Raw genomic sequence first — 23,161 nt, 5'->3', positions numbered from 1 at the left:
GTTACATCAGCTTTGCCTATTAGAATCGAAAGTGATGAATTGTATGGAGTCTAAGTGCTGCATGTATGATATAACCAAGTTTGGCTTTTCTACCTTAATTCTTGACGCGAAACGCTGTTAAGCATGGCGCTTTCAACAGCAACTTTTATGAATAACTCTGTGTGTCATTGTACCGGAACTTTGTGATCTTTCTCAAAACAGATTACACCTGTGGGAAAAGTGTCTTTAATTCAAATTTGAATGGGTTGGGTTCTCTTAAAGGTCACATAACCCCAAACCGGAACTCCTGTTTTTAGGGTTATATGCAGTCAGTTTGATACTAAGCACACATTGTTGAGTGCATGCTGCTTAGGATTTGTAAAATAAATTGCATATGGTAAGTTTTGGTATCAACTTCAAGGTATATTTGTAAGCAATAAGAAAATAAGCCATGTTTGTGCTCCACTTTTTGTGTTGATGGTTCTCGGCTTTGAAAGTAGGTCATACTATTTGAGCCCAAAATGGTTGTCTGCACAGCTGTCAAAACCGGTTTGCCTATTCTAAGGTAAATATTTTGAGTTAGCACGTATAGAATTTAATGACATGCATTTTTTTCAAAAGATTATGCATTTATCTTTCCAATGATGTATGATGATATAGTGGGTATCATAGTAAAGATTGATATCGAACTTCAACTATTTTATATGTAAAATAGAAGGAAATTAATTGCGCATGCGTAACCTACAGCGTCTGTTTACCTTTCTACAAATGGCGGACTGCGCATGCGCACAGCATTTGCTGTAAATCATTTTCCTAGGTAACATTCTAGTAAGTGTTTCTAATTGTTCTTTAATTGTAAATATTTCAAAAGAGAGGAAAAATTGTATCAATAAAAAATAAATGTTGTGCTTAATTATATTTTTTAGAATTTTTTTTTATCAGAATGAAGAACCTGAAGTATAATACCTTTGGCATGATGATGGCAGCATATAAAGCAATTGATATAATTGCTTATATGTCCATTCAGCATTGAATGTGATGCTTAATACAATAGAGTTGTTCAATTAAAAAAACACGAAGTTGATTATACTTTGTTTAAAAAAAAAACACGATAAACTTGTCACTGGTGTGTTCTATGCTAATGGTAATCACCAAAGAATGTAACCTCCTCTGCAATGTCTTTGCTAAGAGTGTTTTCAGCATGCAAGTCTTGAAATTGGAAGAGCCAATCAAAACCCACGACTCAACCAGAACATTACTTTCAATTTGCCGGTTTGACACAGTCAACACATTTGATTATTTTGATGTAAACAGACGATAAGCACTTGAAAAAAAATGTATAAAATCATAAGACAATTTAAGGTTAATAATTATTTTCGTAATGATTCATGGTCATATATTTAAAAAATATTTGAGATGTAACATATTTATGATAATTACCCACGCCTTAACCAACATATAGCATACTTGTTATTCATGCATAAAAAAGAAAACGTGTGAATGTTTCTAATTATTAGGTATTGCAAACAAAGTACACAACACATATGTTCTGCTGCAACTTTAAATAGCATAAGCACTCGCCCTGTGTTAATTTATTAAAAAAAATACAGGTTATAAAAACTGCTTAAATTATTTCTTTAGCAAAGAGGTTTGTCTCACATTTCGCACTTTCCGGTGGTCTTTTTTTATTTTGGAAAAAGACGTTCACACCTTGCACCTACATGTTATTTAGTTCGTACCGCTCAGAAGAAAACTTGGTAATATTTCCAGTTATCACTTTTAAAAATCAAATAACATCATCAGCATATACCATATTAAAATGTTATCGATCAGTTCATGTTAATGTTGGCAACTGTCAACACTGATTTCGGATTATCAGGCGTGTATTCTTGCAAAGATATTGTAAATAACTATACACAGACCACATTATTATTTTACTTGTGCATAATGATGTATATGACAAGGCTTGCTCATTTGAACGAAACACGTATTTGCAAATACAGTGAGGTGGTGTGTTAAAACGCATGCGCAGTGGGGACATTTCATATTTGAATTTGCAACAGTCGATAACGTATTAAAGTAGACATGGCAGGCGTGTATTTTTTTATATATTTTTTTAAAGAAAACTGTACGTGCTTTGAGCTCTTTTGATTTCATCTGAAGACACCAACTTCTTCTTCTACCCATGGGACGGCATCGAGAGCGTTTCAAAAAGGCCAAAAAAGGTCCGTTTCTGGTCTCCGTGGAAAAAAAAGGGTTGGTAGGTAGGGATTTTTTTTCGGGAACTACTAAAGCTTAAAATAAGAAATACATGTAAATATATATGCCCGCTTTTGTTCGCTTGATATTACATCTTATATGAACGAAAATGAACGAAATTTTTTTTGGCGACCCCAATAAAGTTGAGGGTCGGCGCCGATTCGGGAGACACGGTCGGGCGACCCGAAACGGACCTAATTTTTTGGCCTAAGCATAAGGTCTCCGTGGCAATCGAGCTAAAATAAATATGTTCAAAATTATACGAATGCTAATATGTACCATGTGTAATAACATTCTGCAACGGCATTCTACGTTCTTGCGTTAAGCAAAACACGATATGTCCGAAAGTCTAGCCAACAGAAGAGCGATTCTCTGGCTAAATGTCCGATTTCTGTGTTCGTCTTTGATTGTGAGTCAGGTGGTTCATTTCTCCTAGTTTCTTTTTCGAATATACACATGTACACGTTTCCCCGTCTATGTATGTGAGTGTACACGTCTGTCCGTCTGTGTGCATTTGTTTGCGTTCACGTCTTTTCATCTTGATGTACGAGTGTTTACATGTCTTTCAATCCATATGTTTGTGTGTGTTTAAGTATGTTTGTCAGAGTCGGTTAATATTTCCTCTGCGCGCATCCCGTTGTGAAACAAACCCATCAATTAAGATTGGCTTGGAAGTGAACAGTATAGACAATGAACAAATCTATTTTTTATCAAATATATTTCCAATAACACAAAACAAGACTATTAAAAATATTAAAACATGTCTAATTACTAATCAGCAAATTGGATGAATATATTGAATGTTTTGTTTTTTTTAAAGATAAAGACGTAATGAATTCTGAATCGGTTTAATGGGTTAAGCACACGGGTCCAGTGTTACGCAGTGTTCGTGAAGATCAACGAAATAGTACCCTTTGGAAAAATCTAGAATTATTTGAACACTGTCTGTGGTATAAAGCAAACACACACGCACTTAAATGACGCCATCTGTTGACGTCACGTTTTTCCACAGAATGAATGTAAACCATAAATCTCACTGTCGACATACATGAACATAAATATTTATCGTATGCAATCATAGATCGGTCATAACAGCGTTTACTGACTTTCTAGTAAAAATGCGATTTAACATATAATTATCAACAATTAAATAAAACAATAGACTACTTAAAAACATGGACGGGTAGATTGTTTTATTAAATGAGAGAGAAATATACTCGACAGAAACGAGAATGTTTGCAAAATAAACATATTCGTCTTAAAAAGATATGCTAAATGGCAAGGAAACATTTCGTATCGGGTATACGAGTAAAAAATGCATGATCAATACAATATTGATAATTAATAACTTAGACTCATCATATGAAAACAACAACATCAAAAACAATTAACAGGGCTGATATTGAAAATAAGGAAGAAATGGTGTTAAGAAACAATAACAAAAAACGTAACAATGGCAGAGCATTTAACTTTCCACTTTAAATAGCATAGATGTACAGCATGTATTGCTAAACTTTCATTCCTTATAGCATGATGGGCAATGAAAATACAATGACTTTAGACATACTATTTCGTTTTTTTTCTCCATAAAACTTATTGTGTTTTTATGCACATATGGTTATGTTTAACCCTTTGAGTGCTGGAACCGAATTTAAAAGGCCTTTGCAAACAGTTTGGATCCAGATGAGACGCCGCAAAACGTGGCGTCTCATCAGGATCCAAACTGTTTGCTATTCTGATAATATTCTTTGAAAAAAAATCGAAGAAAATGCTAATTTTAGAAATTCAGCAGAAGACATTTTAGCAGACGACAAATTTCCCAGCATGCAAAGGGTTAAGGTATTTTCACACTTTCCGACTCAGCAACACAATATAAAATACAAGAGCACCGCATAGCGGGTGCCACGCTCGGCTGCGGGTGCAGTTTTGAAAATATGAAAGCGTGTCAGAATTATTTTTTAGAGGTCACAGTGACCTTGACCTTTGACCTAGTGATCCAAAAATGGGTGTGGCATGTAGAACTCATCAAGGTGCAGCTACATATGAAATTTCAAAGTTGTAGGTTGAAGCACTTTGATTTTAGAGCGAATGTTCAAAACCTTGACAACATGTTAAGGTTTTAGCACGACGCGGACGGCGGACACGACACGACGAGCTGGCTATGGCAATACCTCGGGTTTTCTCCGAAAACAGCCGAGCTAATAAAAATGAACAATAGAAGTGTTTGTCAGAAACACATTGCCCCCTAATGCGCCGCTTTGATTTTTTTAAAACCTTTTACCTTGAAGGATGACCTCGACCTTTAACCACTCAAAATGTGCAGCTCCATGAGATACACATGCATGCCAAATATCAAGTTGCTATCATCAATATTGCAAAAGTTATGAGTGACCAAGTTTAAAGTTTTGGGACACACACAATGAATGACTGACTGACTGACACAGTGACAGACAGACAGGCCAAAACAATATACCACCGGGAGCATACAAAGCATTATATGTATATAGGAAACAACGATTACAAAGGAAACGATAAGAACTTTGTTCTTGACACAAATTAAAACGAGCGCAACATTTCTTTAGTCAACATACAAATAAACTACAAGATCGATAAGACGTATTGATTCTAATCTAACATTAAAAAGCATAAAATGTATATAGGAAACAGCAATTACAAAATGAAACGATTAGAACTTTGTTCTTGAAACAAATAAAAAAGAGCGCAACATTTCTTTAGTCTACATAAAAATAAACAACAAGATCGATAAAACGTGTTGCTTCTAATCTAACTTAAAATCAAACAAAAAATGCACCAGCAAAAAACAATAGTTCGAGAAATAAAAAAAGAAATAAAATTATACAATAATGGAAACAACATGGCCATTTAATGAACTTCATTTATTTTTACTATAATAGTCATTTATAGTTTTTCAAGTGCGAATAAGTATAGTTACCAGAACATTTGGCTGTAACAAGAAATCACTAATCGCACAGAAGTACTGTTGAATAATTTACGTCGGAGATTTCATTTTTTCAACTACATTCATTTGCAAAATTGACATACTATGTTAATAATGTGTTCAATGTAATAATTTTGAGCGAATCATAAAAAGCAAAACAGTCATTAAACAATTTATTATTTTAAAGTTTCACGGCGGAGTACATGTATGCTAATTGAAATAGTGTACTATGGCACGTCATAGTCACGTGATACTTTTGCGCAGCACAGGGTATTACAAATTTGAGGCATAAATAGATCATGCAAAATCAAACTATTGTCAGTAATTACATCCCCTTCCTGTAACTAGCGCGTTACCAAACTATTGAGTGTAATTACATCCCCTTACTGTTACTAGCGCGTTACCAAACTATTGTCAGTAATTACATCCCCTTACTGTTACTAGCGCGTTACCAAACTATTGTCAGTAATTACATCCCCTTACTGTTACTAGCGCGTAACGCTTGATATCAGCAAACTCTAAGTTCGTTTTGTTTAAAAGGAACATGGACATACTTTTCACAGATCAATACGAAATACTCAATGTGTATTAAAATCGTAAGAAATTTGTTTTTTTATTAAAACAAAGGGAAACTTCAGCTGTAAATCAGCCGTTAAAATAAAGTGTAGTATAGCATTTTACGAATGCAATATACAGTAATCATCCCCACACTTAGCAAAATATAGTATACAATATTATACGACCACTTTAAATTAAAAATATATAATAGAAATTGACACAGGGGTACTTACAATGGAAATCCACTATGGGTTTTGAACAATAACTAAGGGCATTCACGACTTTCAAGGCAAGCATTGAAAACATAAATATCATACGCATTGATGACGTCAATGACAGCCGATGATCGCCATCAGTATGTTATAATGTTTGCTTCAGATGTTAAAATTACACAATCTCACACATTTATGTATATAATATGGCTATGTTTTTATAATCAACATTCACAATATACACTGTTATTCATGCTAGTCCAAATTAATTAAACTCAACAAGCGCGGTTGTATTTGAATATACAAAAAAGTCCGCACTATTTTACAATAAAACGTACCACATGATTTATTTATACGCAAAAAGTAGTCCATAGTATTTTCCGTTCAACTGCTTCCCCAGACTTGTTTGCACAAAAAAATGGCCACACTTATTAACGATCAAAACATCTTCCCAAATGCATGAAGTATATTTGAAGAAAAGGCTGATGTTTCGCTCTGCTTCCGATACTAAGGGCAATAATCAAATACAAAGGGAGACAATCACTTCCCGTTTGTCTCCTCTTCTTCGTCATCGTGCTCCGGAATCTCTTGTAGCGGCACGCCCTCTGGCGGCATCTCCTCCATTTCTTCCATCGCCCATGGTTGAACCTCGCCTGCAAACAAAAATTGCAAATGAGCCACGTTTTGAGAAAGCTGAGCTTAATGCCTGTGCAGAAAGTGCCGTCCCTACAGGCCTGTGCAGAAAGTGCCGTCCCTACAGGCCTGTACGGAATGTGTCGTCCCTATAGGCCTGTGCGGAAAGTGCCGTCCCTACAGACCTGTACGGAAAGTTTCATCCCTATAGGCCTGTGCGGAAAGTGTCGTCCCTACAGGCCTGTACGGAAAGTGTCGTCCCTATAGGCCTGTATGGAAAGTGTCATCCCTATAGGCCTGTACGTAAAGTGCTGTTCCTATAGGCCTGTGCAGAAAGTGCTGTCACTATAGGCCTGTACGGAAAGTGCTGTCCCTATAGGCCTGTGCAGAAAGTGCTGTCCCTATAGGCCTGTTCGGAAAGTGCCGTCCCTATAGGCCTGTGCGGAAAGTGTCATCCCTATAGGCCTGTGCGGAAAGTGCTGTCCCTAAAGGCCTGTGCGGAAAGTGTCGTCCCTATAGGCCTGTGCGGAAAGTGCTGTCCCTATAGGCCTGTACGGAAAGTGTCGTCCCTATAGGCCTGTACGGAAAGTGTCGTCCCTTCAGGCCTGTACGGAAAGTGTCGTCCCTATAGGCCTGTGCGGAAAGTGCTGTCCCTTTAGGCCTGTGCGGAAAGTGCTGTCCCTATAGGCCTGTGCGGAAAGTGTCGTCCCTATAGGCCTGTGCAGAAAGTGCTGTCCCTATAGGCCTGTGCAGAAAGTGTCGTCCCTATAGGCCTGTGCGGAAAGTGTCGTCCCTATAGGCCTGTGCAGAAAGTGCTGTCCATATAGGCCTGTGCAGAAAGTGTCGTCCCTATAGGCCTGTGCGGAAAGTGTCGTCCCTAAAGGCCTGTGCGGAAAGTGCTGTCCCTATAGGCCTTTGCGGAAAGTGCTGACCCTATAGGCCTGTGCGGAAAGTGCTGTCCCTATAGGCCTGTGCGGAAAGTGTCGTCCCTATAGGCCTGTGCGGAAAGTGTCGTCCCTATAGGCCTGTGCGGAAAGTGCTGTCCCTATAGGCCTGTGCGGAAAGTGTCGTCCCTATAGGCCTGTGCGGAAAGTGTCGTCCCTATAGGCCTGTGCAGAAAGTGTCGTCCCTATATGCCTGTGCAGAAAGTGCTGTTCCTATAGGCCTGTGCAGAAAGTGTCGTCCCTATAGGCCTGCGCGGAAAGTGCTGACCCTATAGGCCTGTGCGGAAATTGCTGTCCCAATAGGCCTGTGCGGAAAGTGCTGTCCCTATAGGCCTGTGCAGAAAGTGTTGTCCCTATTGGCCTGTGCGGAAAGTGTCGTCCCTATAGGCCTGTGCGGAAAGTGCTGTCCCTATAGGCCTGTATGGAAAGCAGCGATTTTCCTCCTTCTTTATAAAGTACCGGTAAACGGTACTTTCCCAATCGAACGAAAATTCCCAAATTCCCAAAACGGTACTTTCCCAATCGAGCGAAAATTCCCAAATTCCCAATCGGCATCTGGAAAAATCCCAATCAGCGTCCAAATTTTTTCTCAAAACGATAGAAAGTTTCGTAAAAAAACCAACTTTCGGCGAGCGAACAAAGAAAATCGTATAGTTGTGTGTAACCACGCGCTCGATTAATTTCGGGTTTTATTATTCAGCGCATTCAATCAATAGAGTTGTTACTGTTTCCGGTTCTTTTGCCAGGCAGCCAGCGTACTGTTTTACGTCGGTTTGTAACCTTATCGTAGTTTGAAATGAGTCATAATAGCAAATATTATGCCAAAAAACCAATCGGAACCATCAATCACAGGACACATTGACAGCAATAATGATGCTGTGCAGGGAGGGATGCAAGCAACTGAGTGATGATTAAACATCAAAGATTGTTGAAATTTCACAAAAATGAAAGAGAGAGACATTGCTTTAAAAGAGATTAAAACAACTAGTAATTGATTTGGTGTGTTCTTTATAATATTTTGTTATTTATATAAACTTTATAACTTAATGGTCATTAAGGCATGCCTGCAAATGATTATTTAAATGGGTATGTTCAATTAAGTATGAACTGTATGATGTATTCAATAAGACCCAAACTTCACGACGCGATTTTCCCAATTTCAGGATTTCACGACTCGATTTTTCCCAATTTTGAGGTTTTCACGACTCAATTTTTCCCAATCGGACCGGTACGGGTACTTTTCCCAATTGGACAAGGAAAATCGCTGGGAAAGTGTCGTCCCTATAGGCCTGTACGTAAAGTGCTGTACCTCTAGGCCTGTGCGGAAAGTGCTGTCACTATAGGCCTGTACGGAAAGTGCTGTCCCTATAGGCCTGTGCAGAAAGTGCTGTCACTATAGGCCTGTACGGAAAGTGCTGTCCCTATAGGCCTGTGCAGAAAGTGCTGTCCCTATAGGCCTGTTCGGAAAGTGCCGTCCCTATAGGCCTGTGCGGAAAGTGTCATCCCTATAGGCCTGTGCGGAAAGTGCTGTCCCTAAAGGCCTGTGCGGAAAGTGTCGTCCCTATAGGCCTGTGCGGAAAGTGCTGTCCCTATAGGCCTGTACGGAAAGTGTCGTCCCTATAGGCCTGTACGGAAAGTGTCGTCCCTTCAGGCCTGTACGGAAAGTGTCGTCCCTATAGGCCTGTGCGGAAAGTGCTGTCCCTTTAGGCCTGTGCGGAAAGTGCTGTCCCTATAGGCCTGTGCGGAAAGTGTCGTCCCTATAGGCCTGTGCAGAAAGTGCTGTACCTATAGGCCTGTGCAGAAAGTGTCGTCCCTATAGGCCTGTGCGGAAAGTGTCGTCCCTATAGGCCTGTGCAGAAAGTGCTGTCCATATAGGCCTGTGCAGAAAGTGTCGTCCCTATAGGCCTGTGCGGAAAGTGTCGTCCCTATAGGCCTGTGCGGAAAGTGCTGTCCCTATAGGCCTTTGCGGAAAGTGCTGACCCTATAGGCCTGTGCGGAAAGTGCTGTCCCTATAGGCCTGTGCGGAAAGTGTCGTCCCTATAGGCCTGTGCGGAAAGTGTCGTCCCTATAGGCCTGTGCGGAAAGTGCTGTCCCTATAGGCCTGTGCGGAAAGTGTCGTCCCTATAGGCCTGTGCGGAAAGTGTCGTCCCTATAGGCCTGTGCAGAAAGTGTCGTCCCTATATGCCTGTGCAGAAAGTGCTGTTCCTATAGGCCTGTGCAGAAAGTGTCGTCCCTATAGGCCTGCGCGGAAAGTGCTGACCCTATAGGCCTGTGCGGAAATTGCTGTCCCAATAGGCCTGTGCGGAAAGTGCTGTCCCTATAGGCCTGTGCAGAAAGTGTTGTCCCTATTGGCCTGTGCGGAAAGTGTCGTCCCTATAGGCCTGTGCGGAAAGTGCTGTCCCTATAGGCCTGTATGGAAAGCAGCGATTTTCCTCCTTCTTTATAAAGTACCGGTAAACGGTACTTTCCCAATCGAACGAAAATTCCCAAATTCCCAAAACGGTACTTTCCCAATCGAGCGAAAATTCCCAAATTCCCAATCGGCATCTGGAAAAATCCCAATCAGCGTCCGAATTTTTTCTCAAAACGATAGAAAGTTTCGTAAAAAAACCAACTTTCGGCGAGCGAACAAAGAAAATCGTATAGTTGTGTGTAACCACGCGCTCGATTAATTTCGGGTTTTATTATTCAGCGCATTCAATCAATAGAGTTGTTACTGTTTCCGGTTCTTTTGCCAGGCAGCCAGCGTACTGTTTTACGTCGGTTTGTAACCTTATCGTAGTTTGAAATGAGTCATAATAGCAAATATTATGCCAAAAAACCAATCGGAACCATCAATCACAGGACACATTGACAGCAATAATGATGCTGTGCAGGGAGGGATGCAAGCAACTGAGTGATGATTAAACATCAAAGATTGTTGAAATTTCACAAAAATGAAAGAGAGAGACATTGCTTTAAAAGAGATTAAAACAACTAGTAATTGATTTGGTGTGTTCTTTATAATATTTTGTTATTTATATAAACTTTATAACTTAATGGTCATTAAGGCATGCCTGCAAATGATTATTTAAATGGGTATGTTCAATTAAGTATGAACTGTATGATGTATTCAATAAGACCCAAACTTCACGACGCGATTTTCCCAATTTCAGGATTTCACGACTCGATTTTTCCCAATTTTGAGGTTTTCACGACTCAATTTTTCCCAATCGGACCGGTACGGGTACTTTTCCCAATTGGACAAGGAAAATCGCTAGGAAAGTGTCGTCCCTATAGGCCTGTACGTAAAGTGCTGTACCTCTAGGCCTGTGCGGAAAGTGCTGTCACTATAGGCCTGTACGGAAAGTGCTGTCCCTATAGGCCTGTGCAGAAAGTGCTGTTCCTATAGGCCTGTGCGGAAAGTGCCGTCCCTATAGGCCTGTGCGGAAAGTGTCATCCCTATAGGCCTGTGCGGAAAGTGCTGTCCCTAAAGGCCTGTGCGGAAAGTTTCGTCCCTATAGGCCTGTGCGGAAAGTGCTGTCCCTATAGGCCTGTACGGAAAGTGTCGTCCCTATAGGCCTGTACGGAAAGTGTCGTCCCTACAGGCCTGTACGGAAAGTGTCGTCCCTATAGGCCTGTGCGGAAAGTGCTGTCCCTTTAGGCCTGTGCGGAAAGTGCTGTCCCTATAGGCCTGTGCGGAAAGTGTCGTCCCTATAGGCCTGTGCAGAAAGTGCTGTACCTATAGGCCTGTGCAGAAAGTGTCGTCCCTATAGGCCTGTGCGGAAAGTGTCGTCCCTATAGGCCTGTGCAGAAAGTGCTGTCCCTATAGGCCTGTGCAGAAAGTGTCGTCCCTATAGGCCTGTGCGGAAAGTGTCGTCCCTATAGGCCTGTGCGGAAAGTGCTGTCCCTATAGGCCTGTGCGGAAAGTGCTGACCCTATAGGCCTGTGCGGAAAGTGCTGTCCCTATAGGCCTGTGCGGAAAGTGTCGTCCCTATAGGCCTGTGCGGAAAGTGTCGTCCCTATAGGCCTGTGCGGAAAGTGCTGTCCCTATAGGCCTGTGCGGAAAGTGTCGTCCCTATAGGCCTGTGCGGAAAGTGTCGTCCCTATAGGCCTGTGCAGAAAGTGTCGTCCCTATATGCCTGTGCAGAAAGTGCTGTTCCTATAGGCCTGTGCAGAAAGTGTCGTCCCTATAGGCCTGTGCGGAAAGTGCTGACCCTATAGGCCTGTGCGGAAATTGCTGTCCCTATAGGCCTGTGCGGAAAGTGCTGTCCCTATAGGCCTGTGCGGAAAGTGTCGTCCCTATAGGCCTGTGCGGAAAGTGTCGTCCCTATAGGCCTGTGCGGAAAGTGCTGTCCCTATAGGCCTGTGCGGAAAGTGTCGTCCCTATAGGCCTGTGCGGAAAGTGTCGTCCCTATAGGCCTGTGCGGAAAGTGCTGTCCCTATAGGCCCGTACGGACGACACTTAACTGGATTTTCGCTAAGAATAGACGTCATTTACACAAAATAAACAATAAAAGCGGAAATTGTTTTCCTTGATAAGCCTGTGCAGTCAGTGACGACACGTCACGCACGTGCATTAAGCCCGTTTTTCCAGAGCTGAGCTCAAATCTTTCCAAATGCACTGAACTTCATTCCAAGACACAATTTGAAAAATAAATACTTAATTATATATAACGCGAAAGCGTGGGTAGTTTGTTTGCATAATACTAATTTGGAATTTGAGGACACCATACCTTTAGCCAGGATAGCGTATATGATAGCTCCAAGTACTTGGACACCTGCCGCTATGTAGAACGCAAGGAGCCATTCTTCTCGAGTTTTCTAGAAAAAGAATGAATACAATTTATAAAAAGAAACATGCGAATAGTCCAAGTCCGCGATCACCATATCACCAATTCAAAGCATAAACTCACATAAAGTTCGTCTAAGTTTAGGAACATATAGCGTTTAAATATTCTGCTCTAAAGGAAACAGTGATCATAATGTTATAAATACGTTAATTATAACCATGGATAATTTTAGCCATGCATTTACATTTTATATTCATTGGTAAATGTACCACTGTTTAAAATCATCACAGAGTATTAAATCGTTCTAAACATTTAAACCTTCATTTATACGTTTATGCATTTAAAAACAGATTTCCAAAAGAAATTTAAATCCAAACTCAAATTCTGGTTAAGTAAAAAACAGAAATTTGCATCCAAACTCAAAATCTAGTTAATTTAAACAACACACAAAATTTTAACATTGGTCAAGATATTTGGTTTTCAACTTGTGTGACGTCACGGAATAAAAGTATTACGAAAACATCAATGCACTGCCAACAGTCAATCAAAGCGCAGTGAGCATATTTGCAAACGATCAAAGCGATGCATATTTACATTTTTCGTGATTGCACCGACGATGTAAGGCGCGAGGATGCCGGGAATGCTCGCGCCGGTATTCGTGAACCCGAAAATCGTACCGGCGTAGCGGGGCGCTATATCGCCATGGTTGATAAAGAACGAACTGAACTGGAAACCGCAAAAACCCATTGACAGAGACAGAAGTATCACGGCCTCCACTTTGCGGTGACAGTCCATGTATCCGGTGAGCACGAGGAAAATGCCAGGGATTACCATTCCTGGAATGGGCGGGAAATATTTTTGTATTATTATAAGTTGATCAGGGCACATTCTAGCCAATCAATACTTAATCTTAAGAATTCGGATCCATGAAGAACACTTCTTACTTTAAACATATACAGGCTATCAATGTTGCCTTTGTCAGTAACAAAATGGCCTTAATAAAAAAATGTATTTAGAAGGGATACGGGCTACGAGAGATTCAAAATTAATAAAGTTATTGGATATTTTAGTTTAAATAATATTCTTCATTGTATTAGTAAGTCTATGCATTGTTAGGTGACTACGGACCCAGTGCAAATCGTCCAATATGTTCAAAGGCATAATGGACACGTAAAATACAGCCAAAATTTACAAAATGTGTAAATGCATATTGCATTCCAGAAAACAGAGGCAGATGTAGACGATGTTCGCCACCAAAGGTTATGTTCATGCATAATTGAGTCGTGCTTTGTGAAAAGGGGTTTAATGCATATGCGTAAAGTGTCGTCCCAGATTAGCCTGTGCAGTCCGCACAGGCTTATCAGGGACGACACTTTCCACTTGTATGATATTTTCTGTTTAAAGAAAGTCTCTTCTTAGCAAAAAAAAACAGTTTCGGCGGAAAGTGTCGTCTCTGATTAGCCTGTGCGGACTGCACAGGCTAATCTCGGACGACACTTTACGCACATGCATTAAACCCCTTGTTCACACAGCATGGCTCACATGTATTATCAATTGAAGGTTTTTACTTCAAGTATAAAACCATTGTAATTCCTTGGTCACTTATAGTCGTGGATTTCGTGGTTGGACCTAACCAAGGATTCAAATGCCCAACGAATAATAGTTCGGCTGGCATTTGCGACTTTAGGCGATGTTTACTAAGAATAAATATAGGCTTTTTATGCTAAAAATGCCTAAAACAGTATGTGCATTTTGCATCATAAAACCAGTTCATTTAATTTCTAATCTTTCGATTCTGCTTTCACTCCCAAGCGAGGCTCCGAAATACACACGTGACACTGTGCATGACAGTCATGACACTTAACATTATAAAAGAACACACTTGAGCCGCGTATGCAATAACTCTTGTATAATTGTTTATATTCTTTTTCCGTTAGCCTAGTTATAATTTATGCATAAAAGGAAATACTTTTCATGTTTCAGATTTAACATGTGACGATTTAGTTCTGCGCTGCTTTTCATATCATATGCGCAACTTAATTGATTCCGATTAATGCTAAATTGTATACAGATAGTTTACGATTGCTATCGATTGTCTTCGTTATTTACAATATTTTATCTGAGTTTACCTTTACACTTTATTTCCACTGTTTATTTAAACACTATCGTTCATAGTGCCAAGTCGTGTTTGCATAATATGCGACACTTTCCAAGGTGCCGCCATTATGAACTCTGAATACATGACAATATGCATTTTTTGTCACAATAAAATATAAGTAGAAACCCATGAATTAATGTGTCTACATGATTGCCATTTTTTAAAAGAAAAACATGGATTTGTAACGCCGAAGACTGTTAATGTTTTAATATGACTCCCTGTCGTTACAGTGTCGTAGCATTCATATTACAACGCATGTATTTTGCATTTTGCACACAATCGATGCATACATAACACGATCAATTAAAGGGACCTTTTTCACAGAGATTGGCGTGTATTCAAGGTTTTCAGTAAATGCTTTATAGATTGATAAATGTAAACATTGAATCTAATTCGTTTATACAAGCCACAAATACTTTATCAGCCAAAGCGCTTAGAGCGATGAACGCATTATTTACTATTACAAAATCATTGAATGTATCTGTTAAAATAATGTTGAATCTGTTTGATGCATATGTTGCCTCGATTCTAATTTATGGAAGCGAGGTATGGGGGTTTACTAAAGCCGAAAATATTGAGCGTGTCCAACGCAAATTCTGTAAATGGCTTTTAAGTGTAAAAGCTTCTACTAATTCAAATGCTTTGTATGCCGAAGTAGGGAGATACCCGATGTATATATGTCGATATTTGCGAGTAGTTAAATATTTCTTAAAATTGTTCAACGAAAAATCTTCTAACTGTATTTGAAGTAAAATTATTCGTAAACAGTTTAAAGAAGCATGTGATAATCTTCACTCCAAGTCATGGACATCAAACGTTAGGAAACTATTGCAAGAGTCAGGTTTTAATGACGTATGGTTATATCCAGAATCTGTTACTGTTAACAGCTTTATTATAATGTTTCGCAATAGATTAAAAGATTTGTTTATTTCAAACTGGCGAATTGATGTAAATGACTCTCCATCACTATATTTTTGTACAAAGAATTGAAACCCATTTTTGAAAGATCCATTTATTTAGACAAAATAGAAAATTCGAAATTTTGAAACATAATCGCAAAATTGAGATTGTCTTCCCATGTTCTATTTATAGAAACTGGTAGGCACCAAAACATTCCAAGAAATGAAAGAACATGTACATTTTGTTCACTGAATGAAATTGAAGATGAGTACCATTTTGTTCTTATATGTCCTTTATATGATAATATTAGAAATACATGTAAACCTGTTTTTTTTTACAGAAGAAGACCAAGTATGTTTACATTTTTACAATTGTTGAATGAGACTAGAAAATCTGTATTGATACGTCTAGCTAATTTTTGTATAAAAGCATGTAAACTTAGAGCCGAAAATTTATAGTGTTATGAGAGACAAGTATTTTCCCCAAAATTGTTATTTTGTAAATAATTTCTAACTGCATAATGTTTATATTTTATTTTTCTCAATCACTAACGGATCATAATCATTTACTTAACTTTGCTTTACAATTAAGAGCCTTCTCTTTCATATTGCATTCTCACAAAAATCATCTATGTGTAAAAATGCATAAACATTTGTTGTTAGTTTGACGCATGTGTATGTGTATGTATTTATGATTGATTTATTGTTTTTGACGATGAGCTGTATATGCTTAAGTCGCAAATAAACTATCTGTTCTGTTCTAAAAAGCTCCATTAAATAAAATTATTAACGAACCACTGACCCCTGGAGCAAAAGTCTAACGCTTAGACCATTCGGCCATCCGAGCTCATACAATGAGTGCTGTATTTTATACTTTATATAGGCAATCCTCGTAGTATCACAAAATATCATGACAAAAACAGAACTCTCCAAATCATGCAATCGTTTCGCGTTGCAACGCTTTAAAATTTTCAGGTTTTTAAATCGTTAAAAGAGGTATATTATTGATATTTTTAGAGCAAGGTAAATGTTTAGTATTACTGTTTCCTCACAAATATCATAACTTCAACGAAACTTTGCGAATCTGAAACCATTTTTTTATTTTGTCAATTTACCAAAATGTGAATATGTCCCTTTAAAACTAAGTCATCCTACCGCACGAAATATATAATGGAGATTCGCTCTGGGATAACCGGGCTTAATACAGGTGCGTTAAGTGTCATCAAATATAAGATTGCGCAGTCCGCACATGCTAATACGGGACGAAACTTTCCGCTGTTATGGAATTTTCCGTTTAAAGGAGAAGTCTTCACGGAAATCCAGTTACGGCGGAAAGTGTTATCCCCGAATTGCGGGGGAGTCAATTGTCCCAAATTTGAAATACGGAAAATTAAGCCGGGGGTCTGGGCCCCAATTTGTGTAAAGGGCAAAGCCCCATAGGGGGGGAAACCACCAAGCCCTAGCTTATTGTACTTTTTTTATAGTCTTTCATTTCTTGTTGCAATTACTGGTGAGTATAATGCAAAATATTATCAACAAGAACATCCGTACCACCGCATGTGTATTCGCCATTCTTTACAAATGATATAAAGAACGTTGAAAACTGCACAGTCTAATCTGGAAAAACACTTTACGCAAATACATTAACTCTTTCATTGCGGGAACCGAATTTTAAAGGCCTTTGCAAACAGTTTGGATCCAGATGAGACGCCACAGAACGTGGCGTCTCATCTGGATCCAAACTGTTTGCTATTCTGATAGTATTCTTTGAAAAAAAATCGAAGAAATGCTGACTTTAGAAATTCAGCAGACGACATTTTAGCAGACGACAAATTTCCCAGCATGCAAAGGGATAAGCCCGGTTTTCCCAGAGCGGGACTCGTATATACCTAAAGCGCAGCATAATTTTCTTGTCCACTCGATGCTGAGAATGTTCTTAGTGATCAAAACGTCTGCGATCTGGCCTCCGATGAGGATGAAAATCCAGAACACGAGGTAAGGAATCATCGAATAGGCTCCGTTCTGTAAATAGTTCAAACAGAAATTTCATTTCTGTCAGGATTGCAAATATGCAATACTTTGCTACAAGGCACGCTAGAGAAAGATCGCCGTTGAGGCCGTCAGAAGAAAAGTTGGATGGACAATCTGATATAGTGGACGTCCCTCTCCATGGATGAGCTATTCACAACATACATGAAACAGGCGGAGATTATCTGTTTCGTTGTCACTCCCAACGGCCAGACCGGTCATGACGGGAAGAAGAAGAAGATTATGATGATGATGATGATGATGGTGATAATGATGAGGACGACGACGATGATGATGATGGTGATAATGATGAACATGATGATGATGATGATGATGATGGTGGTGATGATGATGATGATGATGATGTTGATGATGATGATAATGATTGCCAATAACTTGAAATGGATATATTCTGAATATTATATCATCGCAAGTCAAGCATCACTTGACAGCACAAACATCAAAAGTTAATAGCAGCGTTAACTTTACATGTATTGACCATAAAGGTTAGTTTACAATCATTCGAATACCCATACTTTTTCATTATAAAACGGCAAATACTCCATGCATTTTTTTTTGCTTTTTCGTTATTTTATATTTTGCAAGCCTTATATCAATATAAATAAATTGAATAAACAAGCTTTCAAGCCATAAGCGAAAGACTTACGCAGGGGCACGGTGCTGAAAAAAAGAAACAAGTTGAAAAGTTGGACCGTAATGGCTACATTTGTAAATACATGTAATTGAATTTACACGTTCTTTAAGATATTTTTTTCAAGAATATCAAAAGATTGTATCACTTGTGTGAACCAGTCCATTCAGAGCGAGAGCGTTAGTGTGCTAGGAGGAGGGGCGGGGGGGGGGGGGGGTACGGAGCATCGGTCTGGGCTCGGGAATGTTTGAGATCTATGTACACGCATTAAAGCTCAATGTACCGATGTAATGTCGAACTTGAGCACTTCTTTCATGTAGGACGGCATCTGAGTGAGAAGCATGTAGGATCCGTAGTTTCCGCAGGCGTTCGCCAGCAAGATACCCCACACCGGACCCGACGTGAAAATAGCCTTCCAGGGCTTTTCTTGTTTCTGAAAATATTCAACAAAAAGGCACGTAAAATACTTAAGTACTTTGTCAGAAACAGCACCGCTTTCTGAGCTATGTTCGAGGAGAAATAACTCAGGAATGTGTGTATAAGTGAGCATGGAAACAAGTGTCTTGCAAATTGACATTTTATGATGGTGACAGATTTAAAGTTTCATTTTAATCGATTGAACATGACTAAGTAGTTCGCTCTTTAAACTTAAAACATATTGTACGGACAGTCAGACCGACAAACCAACCGAGAGCGTGACTCCGGACTCAAATAGTTTCATTAAACCACACATCCATAAGGCCAAAAGCTCAAGTGGACAAATTAAGCCTAGAGTGTTCACAATATAAACAGTTTATGATTCCATAAAATGATAATACGTTTCATTGCAACACTTCATGCATGTATTAGTTAATATAGGTATTATTTAATAATAACAATCGATAGTATATATGCAATTGGGAAGGTCGTATTACGTCAATTTTAATGGCTACAAAACTTGGTGTGCTTGAGTACAAACAATCGATAAAGTAATTTTAGACTTTATCTCTCGTATTTTTTATAACAGTGTTTAATATTATTTACATGCATTAACCGTGGCATGAGAGTCAATTACTGATTTGCATACGAAAATTAAGATAATTTTCATACATTTCTCTTAATCAAAAGGTTTAGCCTAGTTACATGAGAATTTTAAAGGAAAAGACCTGGTCCGATGTTCACAAAACTTTTCAATGAAAATAAAAATCAATTAACCTGACAACGAAAATGTGATTTTATGTGAAATCGATTTTTACTTTGGTGGATTGTGAAACTGATATCAATGACCTTAATTTAAATAGTTTTGTTATGAGACGCCCACAATCTTTTTCAGTTTGTTGACATCGATTAGGACATTTATCGTATTTTGTGCAAGTGAAAATGAAATTTAAGGTATAAGCACTCTAATACGACATTTTGATTTTTGTCTTCTTTCTTTGCAAATTTTTTAGTGTTGTGGTATTCTGCATCGATAATCAAAGTTTAAATACAATTCACCGTGCAATAGTTTTGTTGTTGACTTTTCTAGTTGTCAACCCCATTTTTTTTCAAACCATGTATTTACAAGTTTCACTCTCATTAATCCAAATATTGAACAAACAACACTTAATTTGTATCTTTTAATAAATAAATGCATAACATATACAAATATGATTTACGTTTATAACATGTGAGAAAAGAAATTAAGAAAATATCAACACAACAAAGATGTCATCATCCCTCGGAAAACAAATGACACAAACATGAAAATCAATGTCAAATGCACCGCACTATTATTCCAGGATACAGAACTAACCAGCTGTTTCAGACGCTCTTCACCGACAGGCTGTACATTCCCTGATTACCCCTTATTTCTACAGATTACATAATTAAAACGTTGTTTCCAGGCCCGTAGCCAGGGTTTTGAAAAGGGGGGGTGCGAATTTTTGCCATCGACGATTGTAATTGAGCAACGAAGAGTCAAAGGGGGTATTTGCGGGAGGGGATGTTTCTCCTGCAATCGGTGGCTTTGGAGGTCCTTCCCCCTAGAGAATTTCGAACATGAAACGTAAACTCCTGCATTCTGGTCACTTTTAACTGTATTTAGAGACTGAAGTTATAGAGCATTTTTATATGAAATTTCACTTTCATTGACCATACTCAGTGACTGATCGACATGAATATGATATAGCATACATGTATTCCCCTCCACGTTTTTCAATAACCACCTTTTTGATCAGTCATGGATTTACATCATTTTATACGGTGTTTAACGCGACCCTAGTATGCGCGCACACACTTTGTTTGCATATGTAACAACAAATTTATAGAATGTAAAATCAACAATAACAACGGTATAAAATATCAAAACACTCTAGCTTTGCTCTAAACATGCTAATAGTGTATTTGTTCAACAACACTGATTAACAAAACGGGGTCTTCTCTTATGTGCATCAATACTAAAAAGAAATCAAAATGGTATAACTGGTTACTTTCTTTATTTTTTAACTATTTTTAACAAATTAGCTATCTTTTTCTAAACGAATTTCAGAAACACATAACGCTTTAGGCGTCATTAAGACCCTATAACCCCAAACCACTGGCCCTATGGTATCAAAGTCCTTAACCATGTATACCAGGATGTTGAAGAAAAAAGATGAACTTATTTGCCCATTATATGCTCAAGGTCCGTCACAGTTGATGAAAATTAAACGTTAACGTCCATCTGATCATATGTTATAACGTTTAAAATGCATTATAACAACTGTTTAAGAATAGGACATTCCAAGTGCCAAGTTTAACATAATTAAAACATTGTGAAAAGTTCTGTATGTGTAGCTGAACAGATGCCATTAAGTGTTGGTAAACTACAAAAAGCTACATTGCTCTGTAACAATGATTTGTTTTCTTGTCATTCAACAAAAAAATTATCGTAACTTGAGCATAGCTGATATTTTTTGCTGGAAAACCCTTTAGGGGATCCGAAAATTGTTGTACGGGGATATAACAAAAAGACAACATAGTTTGTCGAAAATGCTGTGCACAATGCGTTCTTGTTATAAATCGTGGTATTAATGCAAAGTTATCAGCCAGTGGCTCATAAGTCTTCGGCAATAGTCGAAGGGTGTCCTTTGATTTCAGCCATTTTCGGAAGCTGACATAACATTCCGTTAATTTCATCTAAAATTTATATTCTTTTTTTTAAAGATTATATATTTATTCAAGTTAATCAAATTATTTTTTCAGCCATTTAGATAATTGTCGAAAAAGGTTATTGGACTGGGATTTCTACTCGCAATAAGTAGGCTTTAACATTTTGTTATGGCATCTATTACAGTTATAGACATTAATAACGATGACAAAAGTACAAAACAATCATTTAGTATCAAATTATCTATCAATAAGCATCGATTTTATACGGATTAGATTGCCAGGTTCATAATTTTGCACTATAAAGAAAACAAATATCTATTTGAAAGAAAGATTCAGATTCCATTTTGCGGGGACCGGCTTCTTAGATCTTCTCAATTGTTGCTGTCACAACTTCTGTTGATTTCAACTATTCTACGGTTAAAACTTTTAAATAAAAATCACTCGCTATCTTGGAAATGACATAATCGAGAAATATTATGACCTGTCGGTTGCATATTGAATACAACATTATTTTAACGCTTAAATACGAAGACTCACTGGGTTCCTGAAAAAAATAAATAACCGTTTTTGCGTCCAATAAAGTTGGGTGCAATTTATAGCACACTTTTTTTACTCGTCCAAAAAGATTGGATGCGAATGCACCCAACGCATACCCCCCCCCCCCCCCCCCCCCCCCCCCCCCCCCTGGCTACGGGTATGGTTTCAGACACTATTCCACCGATCGGTCACACATCCCCTGTTTACCCCTTATTTCCCACGCAGAGTTGTCGTTCCTTGCTCTCACATACAGGTTACAATATACTAAATACTTTTGGTGTTCAATGCTATACCCTCGAAAAACAAAATCTTCATTTATTTGAAGACACAACCAGATTTGGTAGGATTTTATGTGTTTTGTTCAAGTATTATATCATGAAAAGTAGTATCATTTTCTTTTATATTTGCAAATGATGTATAAGTGTAGGTTCATAATAAAAAATAAATTTAAAAATAAGTAAAAACAGCAACGTTAAAATTATTGTACCACGTAGCTAGGTTATCATCACGTGGTTGGATATTAAGGCAGGGATTTCATCCAGCTATGCAGGTTCCAGTCAAATCTCTGCGCGGAGGTTGATTTCTCCCGACTAAAAAACTTACCCGCTGTTCCAGCTGCTCTTCCACCGACTGGCCGTACACCCCGAGCGAGGTCTCGATGTACTGGCGCTCAATAGGCTTAATGGAGGGCATGGCGCCGGGGCTGTCCCGTGCAAAGAAGGCGTACACGCAGCACCAGAGGAGGCTGACCAGTCCTGTGAATATCTAGCACAGTTTACACAGCTATACGTGCGCTGAAAGTTTCATACCAGATTAGCCAGTGCACTCCCTACAGGCTAATCAGGGACGACACTTTCCGCTTACATGACCAGTCCTGCGATTATCTAGCACAGCATAGACAGAAAGTTATATATATTTGAGCCTCGCTCTACGAAAACGGGTTTTAATACATGTGCTTTAAGTTTCGTCCCAATTTAGCCTGGGCAGTCCGCACAAGTAAATAGGAACGATGCATTCAGCATTGACTCGATTTTCATTTAGAAGAGACTTCCTTTACAGAAAGAATTCCTTAAAAGCGTCAATTGTGTTCGGTCCTTTACTCTAAGAATTCCTTGAAAGCGTAAATTGTGTTCCGTCCTTTGCTCTAAGAATTCCTTGAAAGCGTAAATTGTGTTCGGTCCTTTACTCTAAGAATTCCTTGAAAGCGTAAATTGTGTTCGGTCCTTTACTCTAAGAATTCCTTGAAAGCGTAAACTGTGTTCGGTCCTTTACTCTAAGAATTCCTTGAAAGCGTAAATTGTGTTCGGTCCTTTACTCTAAGAATTCCTTGAAAGCGTAAATTGTGTTCGGTCCTTTACTCTAAGAATTCCTTGAAAGCGTAAATTGTGTTCCGTCCTTTACTCTTAGAATTCCTTGAAAGCGTAAATTGTGTTCCGTCCTTTACTCTTAGAATTCCTTAA

The 23,161-nt window shown here is 38.7% G+C and overlaps 1 protein-coding gene across 4 annotated transcripts in view; it reads right to left on the bottom strand.

Moving 5' to 3' along the window:
- Positions 1-2,939: 2,939 nt before the first annotated feature.
- LOC127859956 (uncharacterized transporter slc-17.2-like) overlaps positions 2,940-23,161 on the bottom strand; it is a 40,006-nt gene continuing 19,784 nt past the window's right edge. For all 4 annotated transcript variants that reach the window (XM_052397616.1, XM_052397612.1, XM_052397613.1 and 1 more), the window contains exons 6-11: positions 22,305-22,456; positions 18,337-18,486; positions 17,263-17,395; positions 12,911-13,152; positions 12,260-12,347; positions 2,940-6,620 (exon numbers count right to left, since the gene is read on the bottom strand). In XM_052397616.1, coding sequence (XP_052253576.1) covers positions 6,508-6,620; positions 12,260-12,347; positions 12,911-13,152; positions 17,263-17,395; positions 18,337-18,486; positions 22,305-22,456 — 878 coding nt within the window. In that variant the 3' untranslated portion in view covers positions 2,940-6,507. The remainder of the gene's footprint in view (positions 6,621-12,259; positions 12,348-12,910; positions 13,153-17,262; positions 17,396-18,336; positions 18,487-22,304; positions 22,457-23,161) is intronic.

This window comes from Dreissena polymorpha, chromosome 15 (genome assembly GCF_020536995.1).
Source record: "Dreissena polymorpha isolate Duluth1 chromosome 15, UMN_Dpol_1.0, whole genome shotgun sequence".
In the NCBI taxonomy this organism is placed as follows: domain Eukaryota; kingdom Metazoa; phylum Mollusca; class Bivalvia; order Myida; family Dreissenidae; genus Dreissena; species Dreissena polymorpha.
The sequence above is the reverse complement of the archived record's forward strand: the minus strand, read 5'-3'. Positions and strand labels throughout refer to the sequence as shown.